This window comes from Sprattus sprattus, assembly GCF_963457725.1.
Source record: "Sprattus sprattus genome assembly, chromosome: 19".
In the NCBI taxonomy this organism is placed as follows: domain Eukaryota; kingdom Metazoa; phylum Chordata; class Actinopteri; order Clupeiformes; family Clupeidae; genus Sprattus; species Sprattus sprattus.
The window spans coordinates 5258765-5276626 of record NC_137917.1 but is presented as its reverse complement, the minus strand read 5'-3'; the positions used below and the strand labels follow the sequence as shown (position 1 = coordinate 5276626).

Genomic DNA, 17862 nt, shown 5'->3' with positions numbered 1-17862 from the left:
CCGTCAGGGGGGAGGGGGCGTGGCACTCTTTTTTTGGGGGGTGGGGGCCTATGAACCTACTGTGCATAGGGCCCAGAATCTGGTGCTACGCCCCTGGCTGGGGTAGCTGAATGTGTCGATTGGACTGAAAGATAACGTCTTCTCGATCAATTTATACGTTCGCTACAATATGTTGGATTTATGTTAATGTAAATTTAAAGGGAATAAATACAATTCTGATTCGGAAGACATTTAAATTTGTGGAAAAAAAAATTGGTTGATTTTTATTTTATTTTTTTTTATTTTTTTAATATTTGTCTTATAATTGTCTTATCAACCAAAGATTTCGCAGACCCCCTGTTGAAGACCCCTGGTCTAAATGATAGGGCTATCTGTATTAGTTTCAGCTCGGACGCGGATAAACTCGACTCCGTGTAAACTAGGCTTAAGTTGATCATTAAATTTCTCAGTGCGTAGTTCACTTTTTTAGGTCTCATTTCTTCTTCATACACTGAAGGATACTGTTCTAATGGCCATTGTACAAGGTCTGATGAGGATATGACAGGACTGAAACGTGGTCATCACTAATTGGAAAGATGGAGCTCTACCTATTTCCCTTCTGTCACACTCTTTATTTCTGCATCTGTCTGTCTGTCTGTCTGTCTGTCTGTCTGTCTGTCTGTCTGTCTGTCTGTCTGTCTGTCTGTCTGTCTGTCTGTCTCTCTGTCTCTCTGTCTCTCTGTCTGTCTGTCTGTCTGTCTGTCTGTGTATCTATCTATCTATAACTGTCTTTCTCTTTCTGACAGGCTCTCTTACCCCATAATATCTGGAAGGCAACCCAGTTTGGTGCTCAGGTGGAGAGACCTAAATGAGAAATTGAAACCACTCAGGCGAGGAATGGGAGAGTCTCACAACACACCCGCTACAGCTGCAAACATTTCCCTCCCTCTATATCACCATCTCAACCTGTCCCACCCCCCCCCCCACACACACACACCCACCACCACCACCACCACCCTCCACCAACATCTTCTCGCTCTGAACTTGGCACTCTCAGCCTCAGGCCAGCTAATAGGATCAGTGGCATGTGACTGTGTAATTGGAAATTTAGATCATCCTGGCAGACTCATTCGCCCCTGTGTACCTGTGCTCAGGAGGAGGTGGAGGGGTGTGGGGGGCAGGAGTGAAGGCATGAAGCATGGTCCCGCTCAGCACCGCTGCTCTGGTACCCACTCACCCCGTGTCCTTGAGATGGCCCACCTTGTCAGCGCCACTGGCAGACTGCAGGCAGCTCCCATTGGGGGAAACCCAGTGGGCACAGCAAGGTTTAACGAACGGGATGTGAAGCGCGGTGGCAATGTGGAAAGCAGATGTGCTGTGTGTGTGTGTGTGTGTGTGTGTGTGTGTGTGTGTGTGTGTGTGTGTTTGTGTGTTTGTGTGTGTGTGTGAGTGTGTGTGTGTGTGTGTGTGTGTGTGTGTGTGTGTGTGAGAGAGATTTAAAATGGATGTGTTTGCCTGTCTGTCAACAGGAATCCCAGAGGACCCGCTGACTGCGGAGGCATATTACCATGAGGATGGCTTTGAGTCATGTTCTAATGAAGATGAAGAGGAAGATGAGGTGGAGGAGAATGAGGAGGAGATGAAGGATGAAGATGAAGGTGGTGGGGAGAGTGAGGCCTATGACACTTTTTGCCAGACCTATGGACAGGTGGGCCATGTCAGATTGTTAGTGAAGCACTGAACTGATCAAAGATCAGTTTGGAGCTGGGGATAAATTGTTTCAGAACGGAATCCTGTTTTTTACTAAGGATCAATTACTTCCTCATTTTCAGATGTTCTAACACATCTGGTTAGGGATTGGTTAAGGAATTCAGAAATCAGATTAACATCAACACCACTGCCTCCTTGGGTTGTTAATAGGAAGCTAGTAAATCAGATTAACTCAATTGAATATGTATCTGCATGGTTAGCTAAACTTCTAATTCAAATTAAAAGTTCTAATTCTCATTAACACATGCATTCATTTTATAAAGCATGAAAGAGAAATTAAATTATAATACACATTTGAGTAAAATGGTGACCAAACCATTACATCACCCCTTGGCGGCTTTGAGGATGCGCGCACTGTCTCTGATTTTAGATGCTGAGAAAGATTCAACATAGTTCATGGAGGTTTTTTTGGACTGTGTGAAATATGAAACCTCATCTACTGCCTTTACACAGAAATTAATTTGTTCACAAGCACAAAATTTAGTAGTATTAGTCGTAGTGCACCCCAGAAAGTAGAGCCTGAAGCATAGTTTGCAGTCAGATAATAACATTGAAATTATAGTCAGTTATAGCAGATTTCTAAGGTTTGAAATCTGTGTGTTTTCGGTAAAGCTTTATTTCTTGTTTTTCTGTGCAGCAGTATAGAAACAGTAGGTTCCACCATTTACAGAACCTTACTTCAAGTCGTTTTATTTTTCCACTAGGGAAACAAATGTCTCACAAGGGATTAACAACGTGGGTGGCCAAGTTCTAAAAGTCATGGAGAGAAAGAAATATAAAATTATTATGAATGGCCACAGTTCTTTGCCAGAATGGACTTGGCTGAAGGATGATCCCCGCTGCTTGGGCTCCTAGAGATAACCATGTTTTAGTGACCGCTTCTGGGACTCTCTGAATGCAGCACGATAACACTGAAACAATAAAAAAAATGAGAGGGGGACAGAGAGACAATACAAATAACACACTATTGTAGAGAGACAGTCATTTTATATAATAATTTTCAGGCTCAGGCCTTATACGTGCACTTAAATATGCTGTGCTATACAGTATGTTATCAACAGAATGCCCTGACTTCTTAAACAACATAAATTATTCATACAGCTTGCATTTATGCCTGACTGGCATTAGCCTTGCGTACCCTTCGTCCCCATCATGAAAGTACGCTTGTAGTTGTCACTCAGCATGGTTGGACTGTGAGATTACCCATTTGTACACCCACACCTACAGTATATCTATGATAATCATGTGTGCGCCAATGTAGTCAGCTGTTTGTTATAGTTATCGCATCTGAATTATGTAAATCTTATTTGATATGGGCAGTATTAGTCCATATAATGACATTAGCGTCTTCTGATTGCCGGGATGCTAGGTTTTCTCTATAGGATGGCCGGGGCCTGTAAGCAGAGAGAGTGCAGACGCTGTAGCCTGAAGCCCCTGGGCTCTGTGCCGTGTGCCGTCCTCCCCAGGGTCCCCCAGTCATCTGCTGGAGTCGACCTTATTGACTCCAATCTAATCTCTGTGCTCTGTACGGACAGGCAGAGTAAGTAAAGCGAGATTAAAACTATTTGTCATTGTTGCGGGCGAAGGCTAGAGTCTGGGACAGAAAGGACTTTCCAGACAAAAGCAGAGAAAGATTAGAGAGAGTGAGTGAATCAGAGAGAAGGGAAGAGAGTCAGAGAGAGATGGAAAAGACTTTTTTTTTTTATCTTTCCATAATTAGGTTGCTCCTTCTGTCCCATCAAGCTAGACGTATCTCCAGGGAAAACAGGAAGAATTAAATTTTTAATGATTAGGATCTGTAGATGCAATTATTTATTTAGTTGACAGTATTTTTAATGCAGAGAAGGGAAATCTCAAAAGGCAGCCATTTTGACAGGGTGAAAGCACACATGTGAGTGCCATGCGACTGATGGGAAAGCTCAGGGTCTGTCCAGATATAGTTTTACTGCAAGGAATGGCAGCTGTGATGAAGCTCATGATGATGAAGACTGGCCTACTCTATAGATCCAGCCCAGATTTTACTTCAGTATAAAATGTCACATAGGACGTGCTTCAGCACCTTTGGGATCATGTGATGGGTGAATGCTTGTCATTTCACCAATGCTGTTGTCAGCTACTTCCGATTGAAATCTCTGGAGATGGGTGCCCTGATTTACAGCAGATGGGGATGCCACAACTCTTCTGGTAGTTGTGGCTTTCTGACAGGCTGATGATCCTACTAGGAACTGACTTTGTGAACCACGTCTTCCATGATGGACCCTCTCCCAGCTTGAGGTTTTTTTCCTACAATTAATTCACGGTGGTATGGGAACCCTCAATAGGCATATTGCTTGAGTTGGGGTGGTGGCTAATGAGCCTCAAGCAAAACTGTCTTCAGAAGTGGATAAATTAGTTCATACTATAGGCCGAATTATGCTCTGTTTTAGACGTAACGCGTAAGCACGTAAGATACACAACCCCCCCTTGCGCGGTAAAATACCCCCCCTTACGTGCTTAAGTGCGTCGCCCAAAATTCCTGACTATGCGACTAAAACACTACGGCCCTACACAGCTCGCAAAGGCTGTGATTGGCCGGCTACCACAGCCTTTCACACAGAGTCTCACGTTTCCGGGTTAATAGCATACTGTCTTTTTTAGACCCAGACATTTTTTTAAATCATGAATACCCTGCAGACCGTCTCACAAGCCTTTTCTTATGGTTTAGGAACAAACATAACAGAAGAGGTCCGAAGACATGAACTCCTTTACAAATCCTCTTTAAACACTTATAAGGACGCTCAAATTACCGCGAATATCCCATTCTCACCCGCGATTGTTTGGAGAGAATGTGGTCATTCACGAACAAATAGGTACTTTCATATTCATTTTCCGCCACTTGTGAGTCATGGTGATATCTTTCATTGAGTTTATATTGACGTGAATCCATGAATTGCACCAGCGAGTTTGATAGAATGAGCCCGGTCTGCTCATACAAAAGTTAACAGTAACCTGCCGCTACCTTGTGGCCAGCACCATTGTAGTTACAAGCATTGACAACATGATGAGATTATTTCGCCGTTTACCACCTCGTCTTTGAATAATGTAACTCATAAACACATCGTTTTAAAGCCTGTCGCAGTCATTAAAAGATGTCAATAAACGAACTTTTGCATCATTTGCTGTCTTTTTCGCCACTGGTACTGAATTGTCAACATTTGTATTTTGTGTAGCACATGTATTCATAACATCAAGCCTTTCGCCCACTACACTTTCATGCTCCGGTAAGTTTTTTTCCTTTGTCCTGCTGCAATAAATAAGCTTACTTAACTAAAAAAAAAATCTACAGTTCTGGCGTCAATTTGCTTTGCAACACGCAACACGGCTCACAAGCCTTGCAACACGGCTCTGCGTCTAAAACGAACCTTAAATCAAAACTTGTCTAAAACAAGTTCCTTGTGTAAATTACGTGCTTACGCGTTACGTCTAAAACAGAGCATAATTCGGCCTTAAGTCATACTGCTAAAGCCAGTTAAATACGTTTTCTATTCAGTTTCTTACTATATGTTGTTATGTTAACCAGTTCTTCCTGTTTAACCCTCCGCTGCTCAGAACCTGTTCCAGACTTAGAGACAACTACAAATCTCAGCTTCCGTTTGTCTTTTCCAAGCTGAATATTTTGTGCACTAATGAAGTTGCTCCAAGCCTCTCTAGGTCCTGGTTCCAGTCCACTTCTCCAGTGGCTTTAATTATTCACCGTATGTAATTAAGATTCCCAGCCTCGTGAATATGACAGGATCATGTGGCGCTATAGTATCCCACACTGCTCTGCTCCAGCAGGGAGTGACGGACTGGGGTCTGACTTATGTGCTCTTCCCCAGGACGGTGACCTCGAGGCCATGGTGTGGCATATGGAGAATGTCCTCGACAGTGAGCCAAGCGGTAAGTAATTATACCATCCAATCAATAATGTATGCTTCTGATCATCCTGATGCCTGAGGCATGTGTTAGGACACATCATGTATTACTTAACCTTCAAAAAGGAAGGGTAGTTTTATTAACTTGTACATTCATGGACTGGACTGTCAGTGTTGTACAAGACACTGCTTGATTTGATTTCATACTTTGAATATACTTTATATATATATGAAGAATAATTTTGTACTGTGCTGACAAATCTAGAAAAAACATAACATATATTTCACTGACTCTGGGTAAACTACAAAAATAGCCTTATGTTAATTGTCTTTTATTCCATTCATGAAAGTGAACATGAAAGCACTGGCTCATTCCACACAGGCATGGTAGGCGTAAGTGTGACTGCCAGCGCAGCATAGCGGGGAATAGAGCACAGTGGGAAGGACTTGCGAGTTCCGTACTAAAGTGATTCCACTGACACTCCGCCAGGTCAGCAGACTCCCCCACCCAGAGGCCACGTCCCAATTGTCCTTGGTTGTCACTGAGGAGGAAAAACGAGGCTCTCAACTGTCCTCCACTGGTTAAAGAAAGGACAGAAAAACAGCATACACCTTTTGATATGACTGGCCACTTACACAGGAGGTCTGGACTCTCACCATGTCATCTGTGAAGGTCACCGCCCACTGTAAATGGAACAGGGGCTACAATTGGCAGAGTAATTGGGCCCATTGTGCATCGATTGATTATGTGCTTTGACACATTTCCCCTCCTACAGAGGAACGAGGTATTGATAAGCATTTTGCATACGTACATTAATTGTGATGGGTTAGGACTGGTTGGTTTGCTCTTGTAGAAACAGGAAGGCATTTGCAACGATCAGGCAATTAATGAGGAGCTATTGACAGGCGTTAACTGTATCAGGTGTACCACCCTCACCTCACTATCGACACGGATGTGTTCTCCTCTATTTCTGCCCTGCTCCATTAATTTTCACCCATGCTACTCTTTAAGGTTTCATGTGATTTGTTTGTCTCCATGAATCCTCAAGTCAAGCTTCCATTGCCAGGCAGATTGAGCACCATGATTGCAGCCTGACTTTCCATTTGATGAAGTGGCTTGGTTGCTGTTTGCCTTTCTCTTATTTCCGTGAAGTTTTGTCGCTGAATGGGATGACTGTCATTGCAGGATTTCTTCATTTCTGCTGCCTGCCTCTACCATCATCTGTCACGTTATTTTGAAAAATGGGTTAAGGCCTTGTTTATCTAATTTAATTTCCGCCCTCTGGTAAAACCTCAGCTTCAGAAGTCTGTCCACCTCCACTACGTGTGAAAATTAGTGCAGAATAGTTGACCATCTGCAATAAATATGTACAAGCAATTCGATGAGACTCGATAAAGTAGAACAGTATAAAGTTTGGCTATGGACCATCGGGGGATAAACTCACCTCTCTTCACCAAAGCTCTCTCTCTTCTCTTTTTCATCACAGTAATGTAGGACATACACATTTTATGAATGATGCATACAGTTGCACACATGCACACCTGTTTTTCAGGGCTTTTTCATGAGAAGGTTCATGCTCTGTATTGAGATGGTGTTGTAAGTGGCATATTTGAGGCACAGTTTTGCATTGAGTATTGGAGTGAAGTAGATGTTCTGTGTGTATGCACATGTTTTATGCATACTGGCCTGCCTGCACTCCTGTGTTGTGAACCACATCTTCCATGATGGGCCCCCTCCCAGCTTGATGTTGCCTTCCTAAAATAAATACACTGTGGTCTGGAAACCTCCCATAGGCATAATGCTGGGGGATGGGGTGATTGGTAATTTGCCTTGACCAAAAGTGTCTTCTGAAGTTAAATGAGCTAATATCATAACATGCTGCTGAAAGCCTTTAAATTGTATTTCTTTTCACTGCAGTTTCTTATTTTCTGTTCATGTAAACCAGTCTCACCAGCAAGCCATTGTGTGCAGCACCTGCTGGATCCAATTGATCTTCAAAAAAGGATCTCTGAAGTAATATCTTATGGCCAGACTGCCTGCCCCTTATCATCTCATCATCTACAACTAAAGATTCCTGCAGTCATTATTCCAAACCTGTTTAGACTGCTACACCTTCAACACTGATTAGGATTTCTAGTTCCTCTTTGAATTAACCCTCCGCTGCTCAGACTTAGAGGCAACTACAAATCTCAGCTTCCGTTTGTCTTTTCCAAGCTGAATATTTTGTGCACTAATGAAGTTGCTCCAAGCCTCTCTAGGTCCTGGTTCCAGTCCACTTCTCCAGTGGCTTTAATTATTCACCGTATGTAATTAAGATTCCCAGCCTCGTGAATATGACAGGATCATGTGGCGCTATAGTATCCCACACTGCATTGCTATTGTCCTGCCTGTACCCTTGAGTCTCTCATCTCACCATGGTGACCGTCTCCAAGCTTTTTGTTCAGTGTACTGGTGAGCAGTGTCTGACATGCACAGTCTGTGATAGGAAATGGTGCCGTAGAATCTTTTTCTTGCTCTCTGTTTTTCTCTTACACCTAGTCAGACACACCCCCCCCCCCCCCCCACACACACACACACACACACACACGCTAGTATATTTCCATTATACATGTGCATGTGCCATTGTTGCATGGATGCATAAGTCATGTAGTGGATGCAAAATATTTGCCAGAGTACTGAATAATAATGTACTGAAACATCACACTCACACACACACACACACACTCACAGACACACACACACACACACACACACACACACACACACACACACACACACACACACACACACACACACACACACACACACCCATAACCCCTCATGTCATCCAGGTGAGAGCTGCTGACAGCTCAGGGAGGCTTCTCTCTCTCTCTTCCTTATTGCCTGTGGAGAGGCTTTATGTCATGGCGCTCTTCACAAGGCACAACCCAAACCCTCCTGCTCTCTCTCTCTCTCTCTCTCTCTCTCTCTCTCTCTCTCTCAGAGAACACTTCATACATGCCGGCAGGGCAATTTCAAACTCAGCCAAGGGTTTCTCATTTTACGTTTTTTCTTATATGATTCATTTTCAGAAGTGAAACTGTGCTGTACCTGAATTTCAAAAGATTTTGTGCATTGATGTGATTTGAATCCTTATTTACCTGAAACTGAAATCAATATGCAAATCAATTCCCCCCTTCCCTAGGCCAAGGTTCAAATGCCATAGGGGCCAGGGGACTTGCTAAGCGGTTTACAGGATCAATATAATATTGGCTGTTTAGATCAATTGAACAGGCACTCCTTACATTTTAGTTTTAATAAACTTAGCACTTAGACAGCCCCTCACATAGGACAGGTTTATCCATGGGTTCCACAGCAACATGCCGGAATGAATTTGATCTCCTAACAGTGTGATATAAAGCTGTTTTTTGGGGATGTAAAAAAAGCCAACTGACAGTCTTCACCGTTGCTGAAGTTTGAAGGAATAAATGAAAGTGGTCTGTGCGTGACAGTGGTTTAGTGGCCTCTTCTGAACTCAGGATCCATAAATACATCCTCCCAGACATCCACCAGGACAAGTTATCTCTGTGGACAAGATGTATTTTTAAGCTGTCTTTTTATCGACCTCTGAAGTTGTGTCCATGGCCGTGTATCCGGACGTTTGAGTGTGTGGACAGTACGAGTGTTTGTGTGTGTGTGTGTGTGTGTGTGTGTGTGTGTGTGTGTGTGTGTGTGTGTGTGTGTGTGTGTGTGTGTTTTTATGTGTGTGTTTATGTGTGGCAGGGGAACAGGATCAGCTCTAAGGTTTGCTGTCTGCTGTGTTTCAGGAGTCGGGGCAGAAGAAATCCAGTGCGGTTCACGGGGACCCCCCCATATCAACACCACCATGGCACGGAGCAGGATCCAGCGGATGAGAGAGTAAGTGGGATTTCTTCAATTTCCACCTCACTGCAAAATATATAAACAAACAAACAAACAAAATAATCCATCATTTCAAGACAAGTGTATTTCCACCGAGCACATTTTGATGGAGTGAAATAAAGAAAGCATCCATGAATGTAGCTGTGATAGTGTGTCCACCCAGAGAGAGCACTTTCTGCCTCGGTCACGGCGTTAACATCCCCTATACATTTTTATTGCAGCTGAAATAACTGTCTTCAGGGCATATCCCCCCCCCCCCCCTCCCACAGAGATCCTATCTGGCATATTGGCTGCTTGGGGGAGCTGGAGGGAGCTGGACGGCTATGCTCACAGCCGTGTGTCGAGCAGGCCGGAGCCATGAGGCCTCCTACCTGCTGATTTCCTTAGAGACCTGAGTGCACAGGCCATGCAAGTCACCAGGCCATGGAAACCTTTTGTATGATCATGTAGATAGATACCTGGTCACTTTTTTTAATCAAATTTAACTTCACAATCTTTGACTGACTTTATCTATGTGTGGAATATTTGCATTTTATATTGTCTTACTTTAATTTGCTTGTTCATTGCTTTATATGGATGGGCCAGTATAGTGCAGCAGAACGAAGGCAGACCCCAACTCCTCACCACATCTCTCTGCTCTTCTCAGTCTGTCTATGGCACTCATGTTTGCAAAGGTTGTTTACACAGAAGAAGCCCCCTCAGCGTCCCTCTCTGCTCCTCTCTCGCCCTCTCTTGCTCTCTCTCTCTCTCTCTCTCTCTCTCTCTCTCCCTTTGTCTCTCTGTGGGGAGAGCAGAGCACTGCACTAATTGACTCTCTGAGACTCATGTTTGGGTATCTGGTACTGTTTGTTGAGTGCATCACATAGCAGGGGGCCGGGAGCCAGGGCAGCTAGAGATGAGATGAGTTGAGACAGTGATCAGTCTGTCCTTGATCAGGGCAGCTAGAGATGAGATGAGCTGAGACAGTAATCAGTCTGTCCTTGATGCCCCTTTGGAATCTTAGACTTTCTGAGTTGTTTTTGTAATTAACACAGCAAACACAACCTAAAAGTGTCTTGATACTCAGTGCCTCACATCTTTTGAAACTCTGACTCTGAACAGCTCCTGTGGACTGGTTGTGAACATGTGCACTATGTGGTGAGGCATCAAAGTGACTTATGTACAGCATATCAGAAACCCCCCCCCCCCCCCCCCCCCCCACACACACACACACACACACTCAAACACACACACACACACTAAGACACTGTAATTTACAATGTAATAGAGAGGCATTTCCTGTTTGAGCGGAGAGAAAAATGAGGCCCTGTCATAAGCAGCACAGATTATGTTTCATGACGGGAGAATGAGGAGAGAGAGGGAGAGGTATTGGAGAGAGTGAGTGGGGGAAAGAGAGACACATGAGAGGCTAACAGGTAGCAATTTGCAATAGCTGCATTTTTCTCCCCGGCTTTTTTTCCATCTCGAGACTGTGCCGTCCTCTTCTCTTTGTCGCTGTGGTGTGCGAGCACTTCAGACAGGAAGATGCTGCGTGACAGCATCGTGCGGTTATCCATCACTGTTGAAGCTGACGTGGCTTGGATATTGATTTACAAAAAAACACACAAATGCTGCTGCCTCACTTCACCAGTGTGTACACCTTGTCCGTTTGACACTTGTGTAGTTTCACTCTGGTGCTAAGACATGTCGAGGTTTTTATGATGTCTGTTTTTTTGGTGATCTCTCCCGGGTGGCGGTGATGGAGTGACGGGTAGGTGGCAGCTCGATGGGGCTCGTTTACACGTGTCCTGCCGGTGAGCGGTCTGCTGTGTGAGGGCCTCATTAGCGGCGTACATCAAAGACGGCCGAGGGAAAAGACGCTTTACTGAGATGAAACCTCTTTAATCTCGCCGGAGGATGTGATGATGAATTGAGCCGCAGCGAACGACAGGAGAGAGGACGAGGGAGTGACTGAATGAAATGGAGAGAGAGAAAAAGAAACTAGCGGCACATGCAATATAGAAACACAGAGAGAGAGAAAGAGTGAGAGAGAGAGAGAGAGCAACCACCACGGAGAGAGCATACGAGATACAGGCTGAAGTAACAGTGTGAATCAGGGATGTCACGTCTCCAGAGCCATGGGAAAAAGGGCTGGTGGGGGATTGGGCCCAGTGGTGGTGGAGGCTGTGGGGGCGGGGGGCGGTGGGGGCTGGTGCGTCAGCCGGCTCTCATTATTCTGGAGTTTCCCCCGGCTGTGTGGAGGGCTGATTACGGCAGAGAGGGTTTGTTTACTGGGCAGGAGGTGGGAGATTTGGCCAGTGTTTACTAAGGAGGAGAGGACCGCTTGATTGCATAGCTCTGATTACCTCCCGTAATCAGCTGTGCATGTGCTGATTGTGTGTGCGTGTGTGTTTGTGCTGTGTTTGTGAGAGTGTTTGTGGTTGTGTATGTTTATTTGCTTTAACCAAAAAAAGAGTAGAGTCTAAGAAGGGTAGAGATGTGTGCTGAGAGAATTGTGTTGATTTAAGAAATGATTATTGAACATAATCACCACTTAACGGTGAACCTGGTCTTCAACACAAAATCCAATATTTACTGAGAAGTAAGATATGCCCTTCTGTCATGTCCTCTGTAGTAATATACGGTCAGCCCATCAGATTCAGCCTCAGTAAAATGGCTTTATGTTTGATAATGGTTTTCTGGTCCTGATTGACAGGGGAGAGGCTCTTAGGTATTGGTTTTTCATCATGGGTGCAGATGCTGCTAACTGGTGATGTAAAAATCATTTAGCTGTCATGTGAAGCAGGTTATTTTTTTCACCTGTAAAATTAATCTCTGCCTGATGATCATGTGCTAAGGCGACTGTCATGGCTACTGATGGCTTGGTTATTACACAGGTGGCACACACACACACACTCACTCTCTCTAACACACACACACAAACTCTCTCACACAGACACGCACACACACACACACACCCACACAAACACACACACTCTCACACACACACTCACACTCTCTCTCTCACACACACACACACACACACTCTCTCTCTCTCACACACACACACACACACACACACACACACACACACTCACACACAAATACACACACACACACACACACACACACACACACACACACACACACACACACACACACACGCAGGCAAGCATAATCTGATTGTTTATAAATTACACACTTAGATATACATGACTGTGACCATGCTAGCCCCAAAAGATGGTTCATTGCGTTACATTTCTTCCTAGAAGGCTCGACCCCACCGTTTATCCTCATTAAGATTTAACGATTTTGCACAGTGTAGCAATTGGCTGCTGGCTCCTGTTATTTTTCATCATCAGAGATCCTATTTTAAGTGGATAAATTGATGACTTGTAATAAATCACGTCTGCAGGTCCTGTTGGAAAGGTCACCTGAGCCAGTCTTTGATGAGACCTTACTATATGCTCCAAAGGAATGACTGCTAAAGAGACACCTTTGTGAAACATGGTCTAGATTACATTTATTTCTCTCCTAAGTGGCCACTAAAGGTATTCTATTACAAAATGTGTATGACTTGCCATTATAGTTTGCATATTTTTATAGAAATGGGGGGAGGAACTGCCGCTTACACTTACAGGAACCAAACCCACACTGTAGGGAACCAGTGATGTTTTTCATTAGAGGACAGGCTTGTCAATCCCCTTTTCCTGAAGTTGACCACAGGAATGAACTATCTGGTCACGTTTTTTTGAAAACCAATAGACTCTCTCATTCCAAATATTATACCTTAAAGGGGTTTGTTCAGCAAAACAAATCATTGCAATTCAACTCAATTTTAAGCAGTTATGAGGACCATGGCTGATATTTTTGATATATTTTGCTGTTGGCTATATTCAAAAGGGAAGCTATCTACACAAAGCTTTGGCAGTTTGGATATGGATTTGGATGTATTTTTTTTTAAATGGCCTGCACATCAATTCATTTTTTTGGTTTATTTATTTCTTTTTGCCGTGGTGGTAGTTTTTGGGGTAGGATGTGGGGGTCATTTTGACCTGTTCTTGGAATGAAAAACAGCCAATAGATTATGGGCAGAAGAACGATCAGACGCCAGACATGCTGATTGCAAAAGCATCTGAACTGAACAGAGGAAACTGGAATGAATGAGGAACTCCAGAGTCATGGCCAAACTTTGTGACAAACTTTGGTGGACAGAATCTGGTGGTGCAGACAGAAAGGGTAGAAGGAGGCAGCCATTAGCGCAAACATAAGTGGGCAGGGTGAGCTCAATCGATTTATTCCTCACCCTGCACCCTGATCCCTTCTCTCTCTCTCTCTCTCTCTCTCTCTCTCTCTCTCTCTCTTTCTCTCTCTCCACATTTTTCCATTACTGCAGAGGACTGGGCAGTAGACAGGATTGGCAGTTTCCTCCAGTAATGTCTGCCCTAATGTCCCCTCCATACCTCTTGCCTCAGGTTCAGAGTTGTGCTTTAATAAAGGTGAATGCTTAACACTAGATGTGCTCGCATGTCTGGTTAAGCTGTGTGACAGAGCTGGCATGTCTGAGGGGCATTTGGCGTAATATTGATGTTTTCATCTCAAGCTTATGAAGCCTGCTTATGATTCAGTGCAATATGTCTGTGTCAGCAGAGAATGACAACCACTGGTCATGTGGTTTAGTGCCGCTACAAGCAGCATGTGAGTATCCAAGAACCACTGGAAACAAGATGGTGGGTGTATGTATGTTTGTTATTTGCTGAGTGACTTTGAGTGTATTTGTCCATTGTGTGTTTCTGGCATTGGACAACACAACAGGTGAAGGCCAGGGGGCATGTGTGTGTGTGTGTGTGTGTGTGAGTTTGGTGTGTGTGTGTGTGTGTGTGTGTGTGTGTCTGCTTGTGTGTACTTTAGGAGTGTTTCACGGTAGGTGTTGTCAGATTAGGTGGGCACCCTTTTAGCTCACTGTGGGAACTGGCAGACTTGAAGCGATGGCTGACAATGACGGATCACACCCAGCTGTGTGAAGAAGCCAAGACTGTCACATCTCCAGCCAGGGACAGATTGACACACACTCTTAATCTGCCAGCCCCAGTGGCCCAGACCTGCATATTAACACTGAGCATCTCCATGATAGGACAGTGTCACAAAATGCTTATGTCAGTTCAACAGACATCACTGGTGGGGAGGCAACTAGGGAGCAGCTTAGGATGTCGAACTGGAAGAATTCCCTTGAGCTGTTGTCAGTGGTGTGTTGATGGTAAAATTAATCCTTTTGCAGTTCAATTTTCCATACTGGATCTGTTTACGTATTTTGATAAATGGATTGACACTGCCATCGGGGAATCTGTGTGCAATCTGTGAGTGACATTAAGTTCATGTGAAGCTGACTTTGCTCCACTTTTTCAGCTGTTAAACAGGCCAGCTGACTTCAACACGTGACTTTCATGTTTTTTTAGGATGGAGGCTCTAAACTAATTACCCCAGCGGAAAAAAAACGTATTCTTAATCATATTATATTCTTATTTTATCATAATGTTTCTTTTAGTTTAGTGCAGTTTAGGCATGGAACACATGACATGCAATCCAAGACCATGAGAGGGCTGTGTTGTGAGACTGAGTTAGAACACTGTTCCAGCCCAGTGCACCGCTGCACACTATGGAGCCAAGCTTTTATCTCTCTGTGGGACCAAACATCCCGGAACTGTTTCAACAGACTGCAAACTATGTGACTCCAAACTGACTAATGCATATCCATCTCATGTTGACAACATGGCTCCTCACCTGCTGTGCTCAAGACCCATCCAAGGGCAGCAAACCTAGTCTGAAATATAAGTCCTCATAACCAGGATGGCTCTGCATGCCATCTTATAACCGAGGCCAGAAATCAGGTCGGCTTGGCTTGGCTTCATTCAAGCACACTTGTACTCATTCCCTCCAAAAATGTAATATAATTTGAAGTGGCCAGACAGAAATATTGCTCTCAGAGTTCTCCTGCACTTTCACTAGCTCCACTTAACTGAAAAGCCCATTTGGAATCACTTAATGTTTTCTACCTTCTGGGGGGGGGGGGGGGGGGCTATATTCAGTCTAGTCTAACTCCCATTTTTGTTTTATCACAGTAATGACTCAGGTACTTTGGCAAGATTTGAAATATTACCTCAACAGCCGTAATTAGTAGAACTAAGGTAGGAGCAAGGAGCACATCTGAAAAAGAAAGTTTTGAGACGGCAGCTCCTGAAATGTGCAGTTGCTGATGTGTCTGCCAGGAACTGCCTGTATTGTCACCCATGGCAATAGTGCCTGTTGTGCTGTATATTTGTAATTATCCGGAGATCCCTGTGCTTCACAGTTATTGTAGAGTTATGATGAAGCAATGGTGGAAAGTTCACCTCAAAAGAGACACAAAAAAGACACAATTGAAAGTTGTAATAATATCCATCGTCCTCTAAAAAAACATGACTCCCTGCTTTCTTTTTCCATGTGGTGGAAAATCCAAAGTTGTCAGCAGTAATCAACCTGATTCAGAATGGCTGGCCAAGTATGTATCACATCTGCCAGAGTTTATTCATGAAGGTTTTCCCAGTAGGCCACCATTGCATTACTTCTGGTTGTGTGCCTCAGAGATAGGACTCTGTAGAGTAGCAGTGCTAGAGTGCTTCCTCTCGGTCTGTAACATGTTACCGTTGGGTATTGAATGTCCAACCCTGCCATTACTGCAGCCCTGCACCACCAAGTGTGATTGCTCCCATCTAAATTCGATAATCTAAGTCAACGCAGCAAGTCTTTTAAAAGAAGAAGATCACACAGTGGAAAATGTTTGTTATCCTGCCCCAAAGGCTGTTGTTTGGCATATATTGTATGTGTCTCCTTACACCTATACTATCAGATAAGAAGGCCTTCTGCCCTGCCCTGAAAATGAAACAGACGCAGAACCGAACTGAACGGTTTCTCTGTTCTCTGTTTGCTGGTGTTCTCCAGGGCAGTGACCCAGAGGCTGGGCGAGGATGTCTTTCAGAGGGTGTACGACTATCTGAGGGAGGCGAGGAGGAGGAAAGAGAGTGAGCTGGATGTCCGAGAGGCTCTGAGCCAGCTGGTGGAGAGACCCAGTGACTGCTTCGAAGTGGACCAACTGCTCTACTATGAGGAGCAGCTCCAGGAGACCCGGAGTGGGAGCTAGATGATTTGTGGCCTCAGAGGGTATCCACTCAAACATGAGCATGTACTCGCGCACGCACACAGACACACACAATGCATATCAAAGGCTTATCATCTTGGGTATCCAGCGGTGTTTGTATTACATCTGCATTACTGAAAAGAACAAGAAAGGAAAAGATGTCTTGTGGTGCGTGGGGGTTAGGCTTTTTGGAGCATAAGCGTTATTCTCTGACTCCCGTCTTTTAAATTTCATATTTATGAATGCTTAATATATTGAATTGAATTATGAAGTATCCTGTGGGTCTCCCTTGACTGCAAAAAATTTAAGAATTATAAATTAAGGAATTCATCAATTTGAAACTTGTTAAGACCTCCTAATCTGTGTAATTTCTTTAAGAACATGACTCATGGCTCTGAATCCTGATGTCTTGTAAATCAACCACTACACGTTAAGTATTTAATAAAGTCTAATATATATTCATATCAAGGCCTATATTTCAGCCTCAGATATCCTAATAACATTTCCATATAATGTTCCTTTTTCTCTTTGGGTCTCTATCACTCTCAGAGAAACTCATATTGAAAAATGACTTCTGTGAGCAAGACTTTTGGCAGCAAAATACTCCTTTTCTACTTTTCTTTCCAAATTTTCATTTTACTTTTCATACCAAGTGAAAAACTGAAGGGAAGAATAGGTGGTGATGTTCCTAACATTTCTAAAGATATCAGGCAAAGGAAATACTTGAATGCTCTCTCCCCACCTTATCCTCTAGCCATGTCAGGTTTGTATGTATTGTGTACATTTAGCACATGTATGCTACCATGCTCACCCTGATACATGTATGATTTCATCTGCCATGCTCCTGATTGTTTTCCCTCCCCTTCTCCTCCATCCCCTTCTGCCACAAGCACAAGAATGTGAAATTCTGGTTTTCGCATACAGGTACGCCCATTCTCATGTTTCTAATTCAGAACATCATGGCTTTGTCCCCCTTATGTTCCTCACTGATAATACTCTGGTGTTCTTCTAAAGTCAGTGATAGAATTTGTATGTATTCCACAATTACGAGAATAATACAACAATGTGTCCTTCGCTCGAGTAACTTGTGTTTCATCTGATGTTGATTCATCACATATATTATGCATATTAAGTGTCCTGCCCTGCATGAAGATACTGGGGAAGAC

The 17862-nt window shown here is 43.8% G+C and overlaps 1 protein-coding gene across 1 annotated transcript in view; it reads left to right on the top strand.

Moving 5' to 3' along the window:
• nek11 (NIMA-related kinase 11) overlaps nt 1-16699 on the top strand; it is a gene marked incomplete at both ends in the record, with an annotated part of 50980 nt that extends 34281 nt beyond the window's left edge. Inside the window, 5 exons of the mRNA XM_080857364.1 lie at nt 1134-1333; nt 1509-1597; nt 5607-5667; nt 9450-9540; nt 16501-16699. Coding sequence (XP_080713490.1) covers nt 1134-1333; nt 1509-1597; nt 5607-5667; nt 9450-9540; nt 16501-16699 — 640 coding nt within the window. The remainder of the gene's footprint in view (nt 1-1133; nt 1334-1508; nt 1598-5606; nt 5668-9449; nt 9541-16500) is intronic.
• Nucleotides 16700-17862: the final 1163 nt, after the last annotated feature.